Source organism: Doryrhamphus excisus, chromosome 2, assembly GCF_030265055.1.
Source record: "Doryrhamphus excisus isolate RoL2022-K1 chromosome 2, RoL_Dexc_1.0, whole genome shotgun sequence".
NCBI classification, from domain to species: Eukaryota; Metazoa; Chordata; class Actinopteri; order Syngnathiformes; family Syngnathidae; genus Doryrhamphus; species Doryrhamphus excisus.
The window spans coordinates 16732562-16752602 of record NC_080467.1 but is presented as its reverse complement, the minus strand read 5'-3'; the positions used below and the strand labels follow the sequence as shown (position 1 = coordinate 16752602).

At 44.8% G+C, this 20041-nt stretch overlaps 1 protein-coding gene across 4 annotated transcripts in view; it reads right to left on the bottom strand.

Annotated features, from left to right (window-relative positions):
• Positions 1–17815, bottom strand: part of whrna (whirlin a) — a 160521-nt gene extending 142706 nt beyond the window's left edge. For all 4 annotated transcript variants that reach the window (XM_058064923.1, XM_058064926.1, XM_058064924.1 and 1 more), the window contains exon 1: positions 16420–17815. In XM_058064923.1, coding sequence (XP_057920906.1) covers positions 16420–17127 — 708 coding nt within the window. In that variant the 5' untranslated portion in view covers positions 17128–17815. The remainder of the gene's footprint in view (positions 1–16419) is intronic.
• Positions 17816–20041: the final 2226 nt, after the last annotated feature.

The window sequence follows — 20041 nt, the reverse complement described above, 5'->3', positions numbered from 1 at the left end:
TTGATAGATGCTGGAAGTATAAGGTGTGCGGTCACAGGATTGATCATGTGTTTAATCTCGTATGGCCCAATGAATCGAGGGGACAGTTTCCTAGATTCGCCTGCCAGGGAGATGTTGCGGGATGCCAGCCATACCTTCTGGCCAGGTTTGTAGTTCGGGGCTGGTTTGCGGTGGCGGTTGGCCAGCCTCTGGTTGCGCCTGGCGGTACGCGAGAGGGCGACCCTGGTGTTGCGCCAAACCCGGTGAGCCCGACGGAGGAAGGCAGCCAAGGAGGGGACTGTGCACTCGGGTTCCTGGGAGGAAAAGATGGGGGGTTGAAAGCCATGAACAACATGGAATGGCGAGAGGCCTGTCGCGGAGCAGACCAGGGTATTGTGGGCGTACTCTACCCAAGGGAGGTAGGTGGACCAGGAAGACGGACGCTGGTGACAAACACATCTCAAGGCTGCCCCCAAGTCCTGGTTAGCCCGCTCGGATTGTCCGTTGGACTGCGGGTGGTAGCCTGATGACAGGCTGGGTCGGGCCCCCAGGGACTTACAGAAAGCCCTCCAAGTGGCTGAAGAAAATTGAGGGCCCCTGTCAGACACTATGTCCTGTGGGATCCCGTGCAGGCGGACCACATGCAGGACCAAGAGTTTGGCCGTCTCCATTGAGGAGGGGAGCTTGCGGAGGGGGACGAAGTGTGTCAATTTAGAAAATCTGTCCACAATGGTCAGAATAACGGTAAAGCCACTAGATGGGGGCAATCCGGTAACAAAGTCCAAAGCGATATGGGTCCAGGGCCGGGACGGGACTGGAAGGGGTCGTAGCAATCCAGCAGGAGGCTGATGAGAAGATTTATTCCTGGCGCAGACGGAGCAGGCTGCGACAAAGCTCCTGGTGTCAGCATGAAGGGTAGGCCACCAGAACCGCTGAGCCAGGAGGAAGGCGGTCCGTCGAGCCCCGGGGTGGCAGGCGATTTTAGAGGCGTGAGCCCACACCAGCACCTCGGGACGGAGTGCCACCGGGACGAACAAGCGGTTGGGGGGGCATCCAGCTGGGGTGGGTGAGTCCTTGGCCGCCTCTGCCACGCGCCTCTCTACCTCCCATCGCAGGGCCCCTATGATTCGGGACTGTGGCAGGATGGTCTCTGGGAGGGAGTCCTCAACTGCGGGCGCAAACATCCTGGACAGGGCGTCCGGCTTCCCATTGAGTGACCCCGGGCGAAAGGTGATGCAGAAGTCAAACCTGGTAAGGAAGAGGGCCCACCTTGCCTGCCGGGGGTTCAGGCGGTGGGCAGAGCGGATGTAGGCCAGATTCCGATGGTCCGTGTAGATGGTAAAGGGGTGAGTGGCGCCCTCCAGCCAATGCCTCCATTCTTGTAAGGCCAGTACCACCGCCAGGAGCTCCCGATTCCCAATGTCATAATTACTCTCGGCCGGAGATAGACGACGGGAGAGGAAGGCACAGGGGTGCAGTTTCTGATCGGTGGTGGAGCGCTGGGAGAGCACGGCCCCGACCCCAGAGTCGGAAGCGTCGACCTCAACAAAAAAAGGGAGAGAGGGGTTAGGATGTACCAGTACGGGAGCGGACGTAAACAGGGATTTGAGGCGCTGGAAGGCCCTTGTAGCCTCCGGAGACCACAAAAAGGGTACCTTGGATGAAGTAAGCTTATTCAAGGGTTCTGCCACCTTACTGAAGTTCCGAATAAAACGACGGTAAAAGTTGGCGAACCCCAGGAACCTCTGCAACAGCTTCCTTGACGTAGGAGTAGGCCAGTCAACCACTGCCTGAACCTTGGCAGGGTCGGGTCTGAGTTGGCCTTTCTCCACTATAAACCCCAGGAAAGACACAGCGGAAGCATGAAACGTACACTTCTGGGGTTTGACAAATAGTCTGTTCTCCAGGAGTCTCTGGAGGACTAATCGGACCTGCTGGCGGTGTACCGAAACGGAGGGGGAAAAAATTAAAATATCGTCCAGGTAAACGAACACGAAACGACCAATCATGTCCCGCAAGATATCATTTATCAGGCATTGGAAGACGGCAGGGGCGTTAGTAAGGCCGAAGGGCATCACGAGGTATTCGAAATGCCCGAGCGGCGTATTAAAGGCTGTTTTCCACTCATCGCCCTCCCGGACACGCACCAGGTGATAGGCGCTACGTAGATCGAGCTTAGTAAACACGGCGGCCTCGTGCAGGGAAGTAAAAGCAGAATTGAGAAGGGGAAGGGGATATTTATTCCTGACCGTGATTTTATTAAGAGCACGAAAGTCGATGCAGGGGCGTAGGGAGCCGTCTTTCTTTTTGACAAAGAAGAACCCTGCCGCGAGGGGGGAAGATGATGGTCGGATGTGACCGGCAGCGAGGGAGGTGGAGATGTACTCCTCGAGAGCACGGTGTTCGGGTTGAGAGATATTGTACAAGCGTGATGCGGGGAGTGGTGACCCGGGAAGCAAATCAATGGCGCAGTCATAGGGACGGTGAGGCGGAAGGGTCATGGCCCGGTCTTTGCGGAACACGTCACTAATGGAATGATACTCCCCCGGAACCAGGGACAGGTCTGGGCGGTCAATGGTGGTTAAGCCGACAGGGGGCGCGGGGGGTAAGGCGGCACGAAGACAACGGCTGTGACAATACGCGCTCCAGTTGGAAATAGTTAACGTCTTCCAATCAAAGTTAGGACCGTGCTGGCGAAGCCAGGGGAGCCCAAGTACTAACGGCGCTGAGCGAGAGGGCATAAGAAAAAATTTAGTGACCTCTTGGTGGTTACCCGACAGTAGTAAGGATAAGGTGCATGTCTGATGCGTAATACAAGCCAGGTGGCGCCCATCAAGCGAGCGGACATTCTTGTGGTGGACGAGTTCGACTGTGGGAATTTTAAGAGAACTGACCAGTCCGCTATCGATGAAGTTCTCATCTGCCCCGGAGTCAATTAATGCAGTGATGGGAGAAACTCCCCCCGCCCAGGATATCGTACCTTCGACCTGAAGTCGACCCACCAGGGAGGATGACGTCGCCGGTGTGGTAGGAGCGGGGAGTGCCAGCAGCTGGGGAATATCCCCGGTGGAGGATGAGCGTTGACGTGGTGGGCGTACCGGGCAGCGGGAAATCATATGTGTGGGGCTCCCGCAGTACAGGCACAGCCGCAGGCGTAGACGGCGACTCCTCTCCGCCGACGAAAGGCGGCTGGCTCCCAGCTGCATGGGGACGACGCCCCCGACGTCGCCAGACGGCGCCCCGCCGCTAGAGGAGGGAGGAAGGAGCGGAGCCGGAAGAGCCCCGGGAGGTGGAGGTTGGAGCCGGCGTGTTGGTATGAGAGGCTCCGCCCTTCGCTGCGCGCTGCGCTCCCGCAGCCGGTTGTCAAGGCTAATGGATAGCGAGATTAGCTCCTCCAGCGTCTGCGTCTCATCCCGAGCGGCCAACTCGTCCTGCACACGTTGGCTGAGGCTCGCCCGGTACGCACTTCGCAGCGCCTTGTCGTTCCAGCCGCTCTCTGCCGCCAGGATACGGAAGGAGATTGAGTGGTCGGCCACTGACGCGCCGTCCTGCCGAATCACGAGGAGGCGGCTGCCTGCCTCTCTCTCTCTCACCGGGTGGTCGAATACGCTCCGGAGTTCCGCGATGAACAGAGGTAGGCTGGCGCACAGCTCTGGTTTCACCTCACACACCGACATCGCCCAGCTTGCCGCACGTCCCGCTAGCAAGCTGAGCATGTACGCCACCTTGGCTGCTTCCGTGGCATATGTGTGAGGCTGTTGTGCAAAAATGAGGGAGCACTGGTGGATGAACAACCGGCATTGTCCGAAATCCCCTTCGTACCTCATGGGGTGGGGGATACTGGGCTCCCGGGGGAAGTAGTTGGGAGGCAGCGCGCCAGCTGCGCTTCCGGCGGCATGTGGAAGAGGATCTGGCGTGGAGGTAGCGGGCCTGCTTGACAGCTGCGCGTGTAGCTCCCTAACGAGTGTGGTTAGCTCGTTAAGGGTTTGCTCGTGATGGCTTATTCGCTGGCCGTGGGCTCTGAGGGCTTGTCGCACCCCGTCGTCCTCTGCGGGATCCATACCTGACTCGGCTATTCTGTGACGAGGCGGCGATAGGAACCGGGTTCGGATCCCAGGATGCAGAGGACACCGTGTTCAGTTGCACTTCAAGTCTTTTAATTGGCTTACGTGACAACGAGGGGGTAACCAAGGACAACGGCATGTAAAAGGAACGAAAAGATGCCGCGGGTAAAAACCAGGAAATCAAAGTACAGGGATCGAGGGGGCCACAGGGCGTGCAGCAGGAGCAGTCCACGTCGACTGGAGGGCACCCGGGATAGTAGAAGTAGCCAGAAGGTCCGACGCGTGAGCATGTGGCGTGGAGACCAGAACAATAGCCGAGTACCCTCCAGTCGCCACAGGTGGGTATAAATGGGGGAAATGTAATGAGGAACAGCTGTGGCACGTCCTGTGGCTCCTCCCAAAGTGGGAGTGGAGAAATCTAAAAGGGACAACAGAATTAGTAAGCAATACAAACAAGGAGCATGACTATACCACCCAAGCTACCGAATCATAGTTCAGGTGGAGCGTGACAAATTGTAATCTGATGCATATTCAAATGAAATAAAACCGTTACCATTACCAAACTTTTATTTTCCCAAAGATTTTGGGAATAATCAAGATGATTTCTGGCAAAATTCAGATTAGCCTTAATGTTGTTTTTGTTCAGGAGTGGTTTTGGTCTTGTGCCAACTCTTTGCCCAGTGTCCTTCCTATCGTGGGGTCAAACACTGACCTTAACTGAGGCCTGCCGTTCTTGAGATGTTGTTGTGAGGTCTTTTGTGACCTCTTGGATGAGTTGTCACTGTGTTTTTGGGGGTCATTTTGTTTGGCCAGCTACTCCGAGGATGGTGTGTTCAAGGACCGCCCAACAGTGCAAAAGTTAAACACGCCAAAATTGTGGGAGTCTTTTAACAGTAGTACATGTATGCTGCACATTAGCACGCATTCATAAATTATTATGTACTTTTATTATGAATGAGATGTGTTTTTTCTCAAATTTGCAGGGCCGTGACTCCACTCTATATGATCCCCACAACATCTCTGCCCTTACTGGACTGCAAGGATCTGCTTTTCATGAGCACAACTAATCAATACTTCAAAACGTAGAGACTGTATATCATTGTGCCATGCGTTTCATTACTTGCAAATAAAATTCATCATTGCACTCTCCATCCCCCTGTGGGATACCCCCTTCTTGTATGTCCATAGGCCTTCAGAATGATTAACCTTCATACTCAAAGCTGTTGTTGGGCTGCTTTGTTCAACAAGAAAAGGCTCTTTTCTCGCACTGCACCTTGCAAACGGTTAAGGACAAAACCTGGGGGAAATGCTGTCAAATGTGCACCCCTGTCATCTTGGAATGGATTTTCAGCACTTAAAAATAACTCTTCAGTCTTTGGGAATTCAAGTCGACTTTTAGGGACAGAGAACTATGCTCGAATTAAATCTCACTTGCTTGACTGTTTTTCTATTGTATTGCCTCTCTTGTCAGGTAACTCCACCGTTGCAACGCTGCTTTCCTGGATGGGTCTCTCTTGGAAAATAGATTCTTTATCAACCGTGGAGGCTGATGGGAATGAATATGAATAAGAAGTGCTTGATTATTACGTTGGTCTATGCTTGACTCCACACAATAAATATGCCAATTAAAACTTCATGTGAAACAGTGCCACAGATGCCACATACTTTGATGGCGTTCTAACTGCATGAATGTCCATCTGCTACGGCTTGTCAAATAAATTCCCCTACAATAAGCCAACCCAGTTGCAAAGAATTTGGTAGTTTATTACAAGGATTTCCCATTCCTTTCATCTGTTTATTTTTAGATTCTGCTCGCCCTTGCTGACAATCTCATTATAATAGGACTGTCTGAGTGGCTCGGCATTCAACCGGTAGATGGTATGGTAGTTGTGCGTTGCCAGAGGCACTTGCTTTAGGAAGGTGCTTTTCAATTTGCAAGCAACAAGCAAGACCTTGAAATCCAAGCGCAAACACAGATGGACATCAAATGGAATGACAGCGTTAGCCACGGTGCAGAACCAAAAATACAGCACGGAACATGTAGCAGGTACATTGGATGGGCAACCACGACAAAGCTTGGTAGGCCACATGGCTTTAAAGTCAACCATGTACGATCCATGTACCTTCTGCTGCTTTCCCTCATTGTTTATTCTCTGTACAGCGATCCAAACATCAAACCAGCACTCCATCTTGTCAGCCCTCAGCTATGATTAAACGCCCAAGAAACTAAAATAGTTCCTCGCTGCCTACCCAGACTGAATAAAAAGCTCTTTTTTTTTTTTTTAATGTTTGCCTTTGAGGAAAGAGAGTGGTCTTCATAACTGAAATACTAAGGACAAAGAAACAGGAAGTACATAAACCAGCGACATCATTAGCTACACAATGTAATGCGATCTAATGCAATGGCTGTATCAAAGACAATGTGTCTCCCACCCAGCCTCATGGAACCCCCAGGCCCCAAGTTGGTCAAGTTGATTTGATAAAGTTTTCTATGAAGCACCAGAACAGAGGTCATGTAAGGATAACTCTCCTATCTGTGTAACATGTATACATTGCTCTTGTATCAAACATATTCAATAACTTAAGTAATAATTGATCATTTAATTTCCGCAAATTAGGATTAAATATCAAAAACCAGAATATTTTTGTAGTTAGTGCATAGAAAACCTGTTCATAACTTTGTAATTAACATTTTTTACATTATTAGAGGATAAAGTAAGAAGCCAAAAATGTACCACTTCCACACTTAATGGGAGAGGCTTTTCTAAACATGTGGTCTGAAGGTAATGTAATGTCACATCTCACCAATGTAACATTACAATGTAACATTACTGACACCAGCGACATCATTAGCTACACAATGTAATGTGATCTAATGCAATGGCTGGATCAAAGACAATGTGTCTCCCACCCAGCCTCATGGAACCCCCAGGCCCCAAGTTGGTCAAGTTGATTTGATAAAGTTTTCCATGTAAGGATAATTTACCTATCTGTATAACATGTATACATTGCTCTTGTATCAAACATATTCAATAACTTAAGTAATAATTGATCAGTTAATTTCCGCGAATTAGGATTAAATATCAAAAACTTGAATACTGAATATTTTTGTAGTTAGTGCATAGAAAACCTGTTTATAACTTTGTAATTAACATTTTTACATTATTAGAGGATGAAGTAAGAGGCCAAACATGTACCACTTCCACACTTAATGCGAGGGTCTTTTTTAAACATGTGGTCTGAAGGTAATGTAATGTCACATCTCACCAATGTAACATTACTGACACCTAGTGACCAGAATACTACAATAACTTCTCCTTCAATAACCACTAAACAGCAATCGTTTGTTAATTAATTTCTGGAAAAAAACGCGACAGCGTGAGGTTGGAGCCATGATGTAGCAAGGAACAGTTGTACAGTTAAACTTTGGTTTTCGATCGTGCCAGTTTTTCTATGATTTGATTTACGACAACAATTATCACCAAAATTGTGCCTCAGTTATCATACACTGTCTCGGTTATTGTACAAAATTAGTCTGCTGCCTTGTACTTTATTATTCTCCGGGAGCAAGTGCCCAAACAAAGCAGCTGACTAACTGTGCATGTTTTATTGAGTGTTCCTGCTAAATAACCCACCGTGAGCTGGATACTGAATAGTATTCACTGTTAATAATCCAGCTCATACTGCGCATTACTCACCCTCAATTGATGGTCATTGTGGCCTTGTCGTGCTGACATTTATGTCAACGTCAGAGGTGTAATCTATTGTCAACATCTCAGCATGTTAAGGTTGGCAGCAACACCTTGGCCAAAGTGGTTAGCATGTTCTGTGCTCAAAATCACTTCACACCTCTCTGTGTGACATTTGAATCATGTTCGAATTATATGAAATGATAAGATGACGTTATGCCACAAATTAAAGATATTACTTTGGTCTTGTAATGTATGCAACCAAGTGCCACTTCACAGGTACAGATTGATCCGATAACCTTATTTGGCCAGATTTCCCTGTCATCCCAGCCAAACAATGAACACGTGGTCCATTAACAGTCTGCAGAACTGCTCTGAAGCACTCAGTTGTTCATTGCACTGCCTTGTGACCAAGTCCTGGCATGCCAAAGTGGCTGGCTGCAGCCCAGGTATCAACCTTGAAACTTATATATACTTTTTATCCCTTCCTAAAGAGCATTGCTTCTCAACCTTTTTTGCAGACCGCTTTAACAATCCGATGAAAGTTATGAACCACCTTAGAGAAATATTCACATAACCACAACTTATAGCGCTTGGAGATACTAGCACCACCGCATCAAACATACAACATTCATTCATTCATTTTCTACCGCTTATCCTCACGAGGGTCGCGGGGGGTGCTAGCTGTCTTCGGGCGAGAGGCGGGGACACCCTGGACTGGTGGCCAGCCAATCACAGGGCACATATAGACAAACAACCATTCACACTCACATTCATACCTATGGACAATTTGGAGTGGCTAATTAACCTAGAATGTTTTTGGAATGTGGGAGGAAACCGGAGTACCCAGAGAAAACCCACGCATGCACGGGGAGAACATGCAAACGCCACACAGAGATGGCCGAGGGTGGAATTGAACCCTGGTCTCCTCGCTGTGAGGTCTGCGCGCTAACCACTCGATCACCGTGCCGCCCCAAACATACAACAAGTAAAATGAATGTCAAAGATTTAGACATGGTTTCAGGTTTTCTCGACAATAACGATGTACCGATGGCCCGGGGCAAGTTAAAACAAAATTGGGGCAAGTAAATCCAATCAGTGATATTCCCATCGGGCAAGTGCACTTTGGCATGCCATACTGCCAAGAGTTTTTTTAAAAGCGGTTCTTGTTGGGTGTTGGTAAAACACGGACTGTGTAATTCCGGTGGTAATATGCAAACCAATCCTTGCAAATCTTGAAATGGACCAATCAGAATGGTTTATTTAGACCGCAGTCCACAGTCCGCGTTTTACCCACACCCGTTCTTGTTCGCGATCAACCAATCAGCGATGGTTTGACTATGAAAACATCTATCATCGTCTAATTCTTCAACAACTTCTGAAGGAAAACACCAAAAAGTGATGAAACAGTGCCTCCAAGACAAATTGTGACAATTTGAAGTGGTCACAATGAAACACCACCGATTAGATCCAATACCAAGTGCTGATTTTGCACAAGCTACAAAATCTAGCGCTTCCATTTCTCTGTGTATTTTTCTCACCTTTGCTTCACAAATTATTGTTTGACCATTGAGCATTTTTTTCTGGATTAAAAACACTTGACTAGTACACAAATGTGTCTATTCAATATTGTTTCATTGTGGTACACAACTTATAAATATCACTGCTTACTACGACGACTACTTTTATTTATCAAGGCAAAGTGCCTAGAAGTCTCTTGACAATCCAGATTTCAATGCAACGTCATGATCTATGTAGGAAAACAACCACAAGAAATGATAATCATTTCATCTTTATTTGAGATTCTCATGTGATGCCACAAAAATGAGATGATATCATTATGGCAGTCTTTTCATTTTACATGTTCGGGCAAGTAGTTCTCACCTTAAGGATTCCCCATGGGCAAGTCATTTTTGTTTTTAATGTAGAGCCCTGGGTTTACATGAGTTTACAGTGTAAACAATGCTCTTTAATAAGGCTACTACAGTCACCTCTTAAGGCTAACTTAGTGCCTCTGCTCTATTGTTCTGACTCCTACACTCCATCTGAACAATCCGATTAAATGTCTGAGGGGAACGCAGACATCTGATGATAATAGTGTTTATCTCTCTTTGGTCACGTCACATCTGCTCACAGCACACTCTAACAAACGGAAAAGTCAGACGAGACAAAGATGATAATACAGCTCTTAGCCCTCGACTCGCCCCGAGTGTGGTGCAACAATCCATTGCTGTCACAAACCTTGCAGATATACATGCCTTGTTCTGTGCTCACTAAAAAACTGAAAGGGAGACAAAATAAAGTCCAGGTGCACACACAATTGGAATTTTTTGCAGCGTTCAATTGAATGACATTACACTTTGTTACAGAGTTAAGGCACACAAAACCAGATATTGGCCTGGGGTTTGCGCCCAGGCCACACAGTTAGGAGACCCAAGTTTGATTCCACCCTTGATTCCACCCTCGGGCATCTGTGTGGAGTTTGTTGTGGATCTGTTCTCCCCGTGCATGCATGGGTTTTCTCCAGGTACTCCGGTTTCCTCCCACATTCCAAAAACAAACTCCAAATTGTCCATAGGTATGAATATGAGTGTGAATGGTTGTTTGTCTATATGTGCCCTGTGATTGGCTGGCCACCAGTCCAGGGTCTCACCCGAACACAGCTGGGATAGGCTCCAGCTGTAGAAGCGGTAGAAAATGAATGAATGAATGAAAAAAAAACACATTTCCCCTACTGTGGTTAACAAAAACCTCTGTCCGCATAAGAAGATATTCACCAGCTGCCGTACGCATTTCAGCCAATCAGAAGCCTGGAAAAGCAATCACAACTGACTTGATCGGGCATTATAACACCTCTGTTCATCAATATAGTGCGATATTAGATGTACAATGTTATGTACTTCTATAATGCCTCATATTAACTCACTAGCAAGATCTCATAGTGTATAGACTGGTCATATATCTCATCTCGTTTCATATTATCTGCATACTGTAGTTGTGTATAACTCTGAGTAAAACTGTTGATTTGTTAATACTTGGATTGTTTATATTATTTGTTTTTTATATTGTGTATTTTTGTAATGCTTAACTGATTCTGTACTCTTGCTGCTGTGCAATGAAAATTTCCCCACTGAGGGACGAATAAAGGCATATCTTATCTTATCGTATGAACATGACCTAATCGTGCGTGCAATTAACTGATTGTTCTGAAAAACAAAAGATAATGTTGCTATAGGCAATTATGCAAATTAGGCAATGACGCCCTACTCCTGGACAATGCCACAAAAAGATCACAGTCCTGTTGGAAACACTGAAAGGACAGTAAAAACCAAACAAACTTTGTGTCGCACAGTGTCACCCCTTGGCTTTGGCCTTGTGGTGTGAAGGTAGTTGTTCAATTGTGCTAGCTAAAGATATAAGCTAAAACAAACATAGTCTGACAAATACAGACAAAAGATACTTCTACACGCACCCACACAAAAAAGGACTAACGTGGAAACATCGAATACGCATATGACAGCTTGCTTTGCAACAAAGGAAAAGCAGAATGTTCCAGACGCCTTGATGCCCCTGCAAAGGAAAGATGCCTTGATGCCACAGCGAACAAACAAAAGGAGAAACACCATGAAAGCGGTTCAAGCAAGGGCAGTGGCGAAAGCTGATTGGTCCAGGACTCCAGCATCAGGACTCCAGCCTCGAGTGTATAAAAGACCGGGCAGGGAAAGGAAGGGTGCTTTTTTGCAGCTGTGCTGTAATAAGACACGCTTACTTGTAGGCATACAGGGACTGCAGATAAGCCCGGACGTCTGTATTAGGTATTGTTGTGAGGAATAAATAATCTGGTCCTCATTCTATAATTTGGTTCTATAAGATTCCCTTATCCTCTATTCGAAACCCACTTAGAGTCCTCAGGGGGAGGATTTCTACAGGTGGTGACCCCAGGATGCAGGTCAAACTGTTTATTTTGATTCATTAGTGCTGGCACTGCAGTAGCAGGATGCCCACAGAGAAGAGTAAAAAGACAAAGCACAATGCGGCGACAACAGTTCACGCTCCCGGCTAAACTAAAAACATCCCAAACATGAACTGGCAGCAAGTGCACGAGAACAGAAAGGTAAAGCAGACCACCAACAGAAGAACAGAGGAACAGAGGAACACAGGACAAAGGGCAGGAAACCAGAACTAAGGAACAATAGGAGGAATAAGAGGAATAGGAGTCCAGACGTACGTAGCATCTTTGTAGTAGAAATAGACTGTCTGGATGCAAATACAGAAAATAAATAGCGAATCTCTGGCAGCGCAAAGTGAGGTTGGCAAGATGTGGGAGGTAAATGTTGCTGACACATTTTACATAATCAGTGAGCAACACCAAGATAGGGATTGTAGACAAATGCATAATATGAATAAAAAGTATATATTTGTGCAGTTCTTTGTTTCCTACTAGACCTACAGATACACAAACTCCTGCTGCCACACTCTTTTTCCACACCTCATCCGCTCCCAAACGGAGTATTTACAGCTGAAGGAATCAATTGCCTTGAATTCTCAGATGAAAGGCTGTTTTCAACATGAAGGTATTGAACATGAAAGCCGACTCATGCAGTATGAAATCAAGTTTCGCACAGTCAAAGCAACCATACCTCACACGCTGCTAAATGAAGTCACCAAAATACTACATCTTTCATTATTATGCGGCGCAGTTTGTCACGACTGCAAGCTGTGCCGGAAAAACGAAATTATTCTAAACTCTCTTGGCTGAAAAGTCCAACGTTCACCGTGTTAAAAGTCTGGATAAGACTGGATAAGTCTGGAGAAAAAAATATATTATCCGATTGAATTGGTCTAAAAATTGTGTCCAGCAATTGACATTAAACGCTCTTCCACGAAAAGGTACATATTTACAGTAACTCAATTATGTGGAAGTGTTTTCCCATGCATATGTGGCAGCCTGCCACAATTACATTTGGACCGCCACAGAACATTTTTATTCAATTTGTTTGCCTTGGGTGCGGCACGGCGGTCAAGTGGTTAGCGCGCAGACCTCACAGCTAGGAGACCTGAGTTCAATTCCACCCTCAGCCATCTCTGTGTGGAGTTTGCATGTTCTCCCCGTGCATGCGTGGGTTTTCTCCGGGTACTCCGGTTTCCTCCCACATTCCAAAAACATGCTAGGTTAATTTAATCTAAATTGTCCATAGGTATGAATGTGAGTGTGAATGGTTGTTTGTCTATATGTGCCCTGTGATTGGCTGGCGACCAGTCCGTGTACCCCGCCTCTCGCCCGAAGACAGCTGGGATAGGCTCCAGCACCCCCGCGACCCTCGTGAGGAAAAAGCGGTAGAAAATGAATGAATGAATGAATGAATGTTTGCCTTGTCTCATTATAATGGGACTGTCTGTGTTCCCTGCTGAAAAAAAACCCAGCATCGACAACAACACACCATATGCTGGTCATGCTGATATGCTGGTCTGCAGTGCAAGCTAGCTACAGCAGCTTTGTATTTTCTGCTGTGTTTTTAGTGTTCAATAGTGCTTTATTTGTACTTTCTTAGTTGTGCCATACCAACTCCTTAAGAAAGTGCACAGCTATGGATGTTCACCTTGTTACGTTTGTAGCTTGTCTCATTGTTTACACTCGAGAGCACCTGTTCGCTTTGAGCACCTCTTTGCTACACCGAGTGACAGGAGATTCCCACAGAGATATGGAGGAGGAGAGGCTGCATATCAACGTTGCTGGATAAAGACAACATCAACCATGTTTGCCATCTGGCGTCATGGGGAACATGAGATGGCAGCGCTAACATGAGACTAGCATTTCAGACGCTATTTTTCTTACATTTTAATAAAACTTTGCATTGATATTTGTCTTTGACTTTTGTCTGAACTCACTTTATGGAAAAAATATGGAGATAAATATTGTATATAGATATTCAACCTTAATATTGTATATAAGGATATGATGTTTTGGTCCACATCTCCCAGCCCTACATAATGGTTGTGGATGATGGGCACATTTTCCCAGTTTTCCTTGAACACACTTCACACTCATACCCACACATACCCACTCATTGAGAGTTAAATCGAGCAGTGCTAGCCAGTGAGCCAGAAGCCCTGGGCTGTTGCAAGGTTTACAATCCGTACAGACATACAAGCTAGCATCCGTTACACACATCCATTCATCAATATAGTGATTGATTTCATGTACAATGACATGTACACTTACATAATCCCGAACTGAAACACCCATAAGTCAATAACTTCATGTTCTCTTGTTAAATTAAGTTAAAAAACATGAGATAATGTGGTACCCTTAACCGAACATTTTGTTGCACAACCTTTTGAAACAATTACTGCAATTAAGTACTTCCTGTGACTCTATGACACCCCTGCACCTGTTGACAGGTGTTTTGAGCCATGGAGTGCGGCCTTCTCGAGTGCGGCTGCATGTTTCAGCTCTTTCCTAAGGCATTCGGTTGGATTTAAATCAGGGTTCGCATAAGGACACTTAAGAAAGGAAGGAATAGGCTGATGTTTGGCCCACATCCATTCTTGAGTGGTTTTGGCTGAGAGTTCATGTCCAGCAACACATTTGGCTCCAGAATGCGGCTGTAGTCTTGAGATTGCATTGTACCCTGCACACAGATTGAAAACACCCATGGCGAATACAGCAGAGCCTTCGAACATAAACAAGCTTCCTCCATGTTTCAAGGTGTTTCTTTTCATTGTATAATTCATTTTGGCGCCTATAAACAAGAGGCTGATGTGACCTGCCAAAAAACACCACATTTGTCTCCCAAAAGCTTTGGAACTTGGGGAAATTACACACCACATCCACATCAGGTCGGCCAAAGAATAAGATGTAGTAGGAGGGTATTCAGGGTTGCTAGCTTGGCAATATAGCAACTAAAAAAACAGACTGGCAACAAATCAGCAACATTATTGGACACTTTTGGAGACTCTAAAATGAAATAATGTATCACTCTTATCACATGTATATATTTATTAATAAATTATGCTGTTTTGTAGCTGAATACAGCTTATTATTAGTACAAAATGCACATGGAGCACGTTTTTTGCCTAAATTGAGCATTTTCAAGCATTAAAAAATGACTAGATGAACTTAAATATACAGGGCATTAACAAGACACATTCAAATTATGAATGCAGTATTCTACAGTACATCGGTGTTATACACTACACTCGGAACAACAGGCTTTGATTGCAGGTTTAAACTATGTTACAACAGGCACAATCATCATGATAATCATGACCATGACGAGCTAAAACCCTGATGTCACTTCCTGTCCTCCACACTAAATACATTAACTGCACACAAGGTTTTTATTTTTGTTTATGTATTATTTTCTCTGATTACCGTATATATGTCGATTTGGAAGATTAGGAAAACATTAGATATTGTCGTCATGCTCAATGATGCAAATTAGGCAATGCCACTCCGTCCCTGCTCAATGCCACAGATAGATTGCAGTGCTCTGAGAAACACCGAAAGGGGTGTAAAACACAACCATCATAAAATCAATAATAACTTAAGTATAGAAAGAAAAATATGATGCATTTCCAATAAGACAGATCACAGCGCTCCTAGAGCCAGGTCCTGACATTGGCTCCTTTTAAATCAATCCACACTGTCCACAAATCAGTCACACTCTTTGTATCACCTCATTTGCTAATGGGCTTTTCTTTACGTTCATGAACACAGACACTCACTGACTGACACAGGCGCAATAGTGTTTCGAGTTATAGTGTAGTTTATGGGCTTCAGCAAATAGGGACAGGCCCCCACATCTACCCACACAAACATAGCACATAGCTTGTTGTGCGTGAACACGTACCTTAACTGCTTCAGCGTGAGAAACTTTGTCGAACACTTTGTCGTTGACTTTCATAATCTGGTCACCGATCCTGAGACCCCAAAAATCTTCTATTTATGAATGAGAATCCTACATTGCGGAAATTCACATATCACAGTTTAGAAGGCTCTAATAATGTTTACAAAAATGTATTTAGAAGGCGGTAAACAGGTTTTCTATGTTTAGACTACAAAAATCTTCCATTTATGACTCAGAATCCTACATTGCGGAAATTCACATATCACGGTTTAGAAGGCTCAGATGTTAACAAAAACATATTTACAAGGTGCTAAATGGGTTTTCTATTCGTTGACTACAAAAATCTTCCATTTATATATAAGAATACTACATTGTGGAAATTCACATATCACAGTTTAGAAGGCTCTAATAATGTTTACAAAAACGTATTTAGAAGGCGGTAAACAGGTTTTCTATGTTTAGACTACAAAAATCTTCCATTTATGACTCAGAATCCTACATTGCAAAAATTCACATATCATGGTTTAGAAGGCTCTAATGTTTACAAAAACGTATTTAGAAGGCGGTAAACCGGTTTTCTATGCTTAGACAAGTAAAACATTCCATTTATGAGTAAGAATCCTACTTTGCGGAAATTCAGCGGGCTTCAGCAAATAGGGACAGGCCCCCACATCTACCCACACAAACATAGCACATGTAAACACACACTCTTCCGTGGCTGCCAGCTGCATTCAAGCACACAAACGCACCTAATTAAGAACTTCCCGTGGGCGCATTTAGTCATCATTAAGGGAATAATTATTCCCGTTTAAAAGCTTGTTGTGTGTGAACACGTACCTTAACTGCTTCAGCGTGAGAGACTTTGTCGAAGACTTTGTCGTTGACTTTCATAATCTGGTCACCGATCCTGAGACCCTCCTTCTCCGCCAGGCTTCCCGGCTCCACCAGCGACACATAGATCCCGACTCCGTGCTCCGAACCACCGCGGATACTGAAGCCCAGGCCCTCGTTGCTCTTGTGCCGCTTCATGGTGACCTGCCGCAGCTCGCCCGCCGACTCGTGGATGAAGTTCCTCCCCAGGAGCGGGACCAGAGGAGCTGTCCCGTCGCTGCTGGTGCTGAAGCTGTCCGGCGAGCCGCGCAGCGCCACCTGAAAGTCAGACGGGTTTTCCGGCGACAAATGCGCCGGGGGTGTTGGGCTGGAGCCGGCGTTCCCGTTGCTTGATTTGAGGTAAAGGCCCTCCGAGGTGTATTGCTCGAAGAGCAGCTGATCAGACCGGGGGATGACAAGCCGAAGCATGGGTAGAAGTTGCCGCTTGCTGGGCGCGTTGAGGATGACGTTGAGGGTCTGCACCAAGTCGTAGACGTTGCGCTTGGAGTGGTAGACGTTGAGGCAGTGGATGAACTGCTCCCTCTCGAAGTCGTTGAGCAGCAGGTTGAGCGCGTTGTGAAGCTTCCTCACGTTGGCCGAGAGCGTCCGAGCGCTGGAGGCCACCGAGTTGGCGGAGGAGCTGAGCGACGAGCGTTCCGGGTCGGCGGTGCTCATGCCGGCGGTGTTGACGGAGACGCGGCGCCACGTTAGAGCGGAGGCGCTGGCGGTGGCTGGCGGTCTGGGGATTAAGGCATCGTTCGAGACGGGTTGGCTGAGACTCCTCGCAACTTCAACAAGTACGACGCAAATTAGCAACAACTTGGCGTTATTACTGTATTAGCAAACTTAACAGAGCTCGTAGCCAAGCGACAGCAAAGTTAGCCCGACTGATATCTTAGCGACATTATATATAGCTAAGTGATTATATAGCTTAGAGTCAATATATATAGCTTAGCGTCATTAGCCGCCGTGTTTTTTGCCGAGGGTCAGGTGGCCGCCGAGCCGAGCAGCTTCTCCGGTCGACAACACCGCTTCGAATACGGAACGAACACAAAAACTGTGAATCCCCGGAACAGCCAACTACTTGACAATGGCGGTGAATTAATTATCGACGGTTCTTGAAAACCAAAAAAAAGGGTGGAAAAAAAGTTCTCGCTCGGGTGTATTTTTTCCAATTCCAGACGACGTCAAGTTGGTAAAAATAAGTATCCGTTTGTACGTCACCGCCAAAAAAGCGACGAGTGTGTGGGCTTTTTGCTGTTATAATTATCAGCTCTTAAGTGTGCTGTTGCTCGCTGCCTCCGCTTCCCACGCGTTACTACAGCGACCTGCTGGAGAGTGGAGTGGCTGCTTCACAGAGACTCGGAAGCGCCACGGTCAGGAAGTGACGTCACATTCGGGCTCCTGTATTTATAGCAGGGGTGGGTGATCCTGAATATACGATGCCAGTATGACCGATACTGATGGGTTTTTTTTTGTTTTGTGTTTGACTACGGCCTATTCTTAGTAAAAACTATTAGTAAATTATTAGTAAAAAGACAATATACAAAATACAATTGATAAGACAATAGCCACAGCAGGAAGTACACTGCCCACAAACAACAATGAACTCTCCCAATGCTAACCTATGTCAGTCTATGTAATGTCTTACAGTATGTCTAATATGTCTAATTATGTCAACTGTATTGGTTAATATGAGTGTGAAGGTGACTTTAGGGGTGAAAAAACATATTTGGAAGGCGGTAAACAGGACTACAAAAACATTCCATTTATGAGTAAGAATCCTACTTTGCGGAAATTCACATATCACGGTTTAGAAGGCTCAAATGTTAACAAAAACATATTTACAAGGTGCTAAATGGGTTTTCTATTCGTTGACTACAAAAATCTTCCATTTATGAGTAAGAATCCTACATTGCAGAAATTCACATATCACAGTTTAGAAGGCTCTAATAATGTTTACAAAAATGTATTTAGAAGGCGGTAAACAGGTTTTCTATGTTTAGACTACAAAAATCTTCCATTTATAACTCAGAATCCTACATTGCGGAAATTCGCATTTCACAGTTTAGAAGGCTCTAATAATGTTTACAAAAACGTATTTAGAAGGCGGTAAACAGGTTTTATATGCTTAGACTACAAAAACATTCCATTTATGAGTAAGAATCCTACTTTGCGGAAATTCACATATCACGGTTTAGAAGGCTCAAATGTTAACAAAAACATATTTAAAGGTGCTAAATGGGTTTTCTATTTGTTAACTACAAAAACTTTCTATTTATGAATAAGAATGCTATATTGCGGAAATTCACATATCACAGTTTAGAAGGCTCTAATAATGTTTACAAAAATGTATTTAGAAGGCGGTAAACAGGTTTTCTATGTTTAGACTACAAAAATCTTCCATTTATGACTCAGAATCCTACATTGCGGAAATTCGCATATCACAGTTTAGAAGGCTCTAATAATGTTTACAAAAACGTATTTAGAAGGCGGTAAACAGGTTTTATATGCTTAGACTACAAAAACATTACATTTATGAGTAAGAATCCTACTTTGCGGAAATTCACATATCACGGTTTAGAAGGCTCAAATGTTAACAAAAACATATTTAAAGGGGCTAAATGGGTTTTCTATTTGTTAACTACAAAATTCTTCTATTTATGAATAAGAATCCTACATTGCAGAAATTCACATATCACAGTTTAGAAGGCTCTAATAATGTTTACAAAAATGTATTTAGAAGGTGGTAAACAGGTTTTCTATGTTTAGACTACAAAAATCTTCCATTTATGAATCAGAATCCTACATTGCGGAAATTCGCATATCACAGTTTAGAAGGCTCTAATAATGTTTACAAAAACGTATTTAGAAGGCGGTAAACAGGTTTTATATGCTTAGACTACAAAAACATTACATTTATGAGTAAGAATCCTACTTTGCGGAAATTCACATATCACGGTTTAGAAGGCTCAAATGTTAACAAAAACATATTTAAAGGGACTAAATGGGTTTTCTATTTGTTAACTACAAAAATCTTCTATTTATGAATAAGAATCCTATATTGCAGAAATTCACATATCACAGTTTAGAAGGCTCTAATAATGTTTACAAAAACGTATTTAGAAGGCGGTAAACAGGTTTTATATGCTTTGACTACAAAAATATTCCATTTCCCTTTTTGCTGGTCGACTTTTTCCTTAACACAAAGTTTGGACACCCTAATTTAAATGGCCTGACTTAAGGACAAAATAATTCTGTTTAATTGGGTGACTTACAAAAACATTGTAATTACAAATGCATAGGATTTGCCAATTAGCAAATAACAGAACATCAGTATGTATTGTATTGTACTTACTGTGTATATATTGCTGCCATGGAAAGAAATAAAACAACAACCATGTAGATTTATTTATATAAGCAAGGCAGGGACAGCAACATCCCTAAAATTGCCACCCAACAAATAATCAATTCCACACATTACAAATACAAACGACATGCAATGTACACGTTTTCAGATGCAGTGTGAGTACATTAGTGAGTACACGGCAACACACAGCACAGCACACTGATGAATGGAAGTTTCTCA